Source organism: Trachymyrmex septentrionalis, unplaced genomic scaffold (assembly GCF_001594115.1).
Source record: "Trachymyrmex septentrionalis isolate Tsep2-gDNA-1 unplaced genomic scaffold, Tsep1.0 scaffold133, whole genome shotgun sequence".
Lineage (NCBI taxonomy): Eukaryota > Metazoa > Arthropoda > Insecta > Hymenoptera > Formicidae > Trachymyrmex > Trachymyrmex septentrionalis.
In genome coordinates, this window is record NW_017304472.1 from 477,121 (window position 1) to 480,352 (window position 3,232).

The 3,232-nt window shown below is 27.3% G+C and overlaps 1 protein-coding gene across 1 annotated transcript; it reads right to left on the reverse strand.

The window, feature by feature from the left end:
- Positions 1-2,290: 2,290 nt before the first annotated feature.
- Positions 2,291-2,970, reverse strand: LOC108757164 (zinc finger protein OZF-like). Its single transcript, XM_018501566.1, has 3 exons — positions 2,799-2,970; positions 2,549-2,708; positions 2,291-2,408 (listed from the first exon to the last, which is right to left on the reverse strand). The coding sequence occupies exons 1-3, from the start codon at positions 2,823-2,825 to the stop codon at positions 2,395-2,397; spliced, it is 201 nt and encodes a 66-aa protein (XP_018357068.1). The 5' UTR covers positions 2,826-2,970; the 3' UTR covers positions 2,291-2,394.
- Positions 2,971-3,232: the final 262 nt, after the last annotated feature.

A 3,232-nucleotide genomic window follows, 5' to 3' on the forward strand; every position in this document is an offset into this window, starting at 1 on the left:
ATATATATATATATATATATATATATATTATTGCATAAAAGCATTTTACCGGATGTGACACATGTATCACTAATTGTTAGGCGTCGATTTAAAAGAAATTGATACAAAGTATTGTATAAATGTCTCTCAGTGGTAAAAACATACTTTAATATTCAAAGTTATTGTTTAATATTTAAATGAAAGTCAACTTTGATGTTGCACAATTAAGTTACATAATATGATGAAGAGAAGGTTGAACACCTAAAATTATATTTGTTGTTTCTCCGTTTAAAATCTAATTTATAAATTTCGCAGCTCTCTTTCTCTAGAAATTATTTGGCTAGAAATTATTAGCAATGCTTGCCTACATTAGATTTGCCGACAGTTCGATTGTTTGCACACAATAATTATTACCTACATCTCCATTGTCTACATGCACTATTGCGCATAAATGTAAAATTAAATGAAAAAGACCTATTCACACATATTGGGTACAAACTGCATTACTGTACACATAATATTATTTACTACAGATCGATTACCTTAAAGCATTTTTGCGTTAAATAATAATTGCAGAGACAATTTAATCATATTTACTTACACGTTGTATTGCCTGCAAGCACATTTGTGTACAAATAACATTAAGAAGCAAAAGTTTGTTTTGCATACAGGTATTATTGCGTACTGATCGATTGCTTACGAACTAAAATTATATAAGACACTAAAATTATGTAAGAAAATAATTTATTTCAAAATATGGAATTTCTTTTTTTAAAATAAGGAATTTGCGTTTTTAATGCAAAGAATAGTGCATGTAGATAATAAATTTGTGCGCAAACAAACTGTTGTGCGTGCGTGCGTGCGTGCGTGCGTGGGAGCGTGTGTGAGTGTATGTGACAAATCTGACATAGACAAACGGTACTGTAGACAATCAATTTGTAAGGGAACGGAGTTCTTCCTCTCAGGAATAGTACATCAATCTTTATTTAAAGCAAGATGTTTTTTCGCAGAACTCTAGGAATATTATGGCGGTGATTCGATTATTGAAACAAGAACAAAATACTAATATAAATTGCCTTAATATAAATCTTATTTGTTCTAATATCAATTGTCTTAATATTATATAAATCTTGTTTATTGATTCACAATAGTATACATAAGTCATACATAATAATAATAATACATAAAAATAATAATAACTGTAAAAAAACCTTTGTATAAATTAATTCATCCTCTTTAATACAGTTTTGAAATTTGTGACTTTTCAAGATACATTTATTAAATGAAACATAATATAATGTACATAATTAATAGAGACATTATAAAAACTGGTTATTGCAATTAGCACAGGGTAATTAATACACTGTCTTACACTGTATTTTTGTTATATTGCAAACATTCGAAAGTTTGATCTTTTGTGATCCTTTTAATTTTTGCACTATTTTTCGGAATATCAAAATGTGGCCAATGGGATGTTATTACAAAAAAGCTATATTAAGATATACATTATATAGGATGTACACATATCCGGACGTATTAATTATTATTAATTTATCAAATGTTCTTGTTCTTATTAAAATATTGAAATTATGTTTAGCAATTATAATATGATATTAAATTACAATATAGTATTTAAAAAATTTGAGAATAATATAATACTAAATTTTGTGTTAATATTCGGAAATAGGTACATGTCCAGTCGCTAGGACGTTTACAATACCATGATAAATTTTTTGAGTCGCTAATACGATTCTAATGTCAGAATTAAAAATTTCGAAATAACTTAATATGACAAACTTAAATTTTAAAACGCATGAAAGTCGATTTTTAGAGAGTTTTTTTGCGTTTCTAATCTTGATTTTGATATAAAAAATAAATAATTCAAATCAGCGCATCCAATATGGCAGATTTTAATTTTAAAAAATCGTTAAAAATACATGTGAATTTCGAGAGTTTTTGAGTGGTTGATCATGATAAATGATCTCAGTACTGAAATCTCAATTTCTTTCCAATTGCACAAGCATAACAATTTCTTCTAGTACAATACCAATTATATCAATTTCAAGAAATTCTGATTTTAATTCGCCAGTGTACTATCTTAAATCCAACAAACACAAAAATAATTAAAGTTATTAAAAAAATTACTGGTCGGTTTTGTCTTTTGAACACACATTGTGAGCTTTACACGTCAGTGTTCCTGTGTCTGACAGTGTTTTATTGTATCTCCTAGAAAAATGGTATAATATTTATAAATAAAACCATCAATATGCTTATATGGTATTATATCTCGTAAAAAAATTACATCTTTATCCTCAATTTCTTTCATCATCGGCTCGTTATTATTATTAAGAGTAGTCATAATTTTACTTGATCGGCTATTCTGTTGTCAGTCGCGGTTAGTCCTTTAATACAGTATCACTCATGTGACCCTAAAAAAAAATAATTTTTTTATATATCAAATGTATTGTGGTACATTAGTCTATTATAATATGTTATGAACATATAACAAAAATAGAAAGATAAATGTGAATCTGCTAATGAATTAAACATTATATCGTGAATGACCTACTTTTGCATGAAAATATTTTTTCTTGCACTACGTTTGCAAGAAAATATTTTTTTTCCGTGAAGCCTCTGTTACATATCGAACATTCAAACGGCTTTCTATTGCTACGTGTATATCTGTGTCTGGTTAGTGAAAATTTATGACTAAACGCTTTACTGCAAATCTAAAATACAGCACATTTATAATAACAAAAATGTAAAAATAAACACAATCAAATGAGAAATAATAGTAACAATAATTTTGTAGAACATACCTCGCAAACATATGGTTTCACGCCCATATTTTTGTATGCTGCTTAAGGTGTACTAAACGTTTAAATGCAAATGCACGTGTCTCACATTTATACGATCTTTTATTCATGTCAGAATGCTTCGTTTCTAAATGATTAATGATATCCTGTTCATTATCGAAACCATTCTCACAAACGTCACAATCGTCACTGAAATCAATTGTCTTTTTGTGTTTAAATTTAATTTTTGACTGCAAAATATTTATCATTTGTTAACTACAATATTATTTTAAGTAACATGATTATTTAATATTTTTATAATTTTTCTACTCATTTAAATCCTTTTTCACAAAACTCACATTTATAAAGTTTTTCATCTGTATGAATTATCAAATGACGACATAAATCCCATTTGCACTGAAACATCTTGCCACACGTTTCGCATTTGTAAGGTTTAT

Coding starts and splice junctions, on each gene's coding strand:
- LOC108757164 (XM_018501566.1), bottom strand. CDS start 2,825: ATGGGCGTGAAACCATATGTTTGCGAG. Junction 2,709..2,798: donor TGAAACCATATGTTTGCGAG/GTATGTTCTACA, acceptor GCTGTATTTTAG/ATTTGCAGTAAAGCGTTTAG.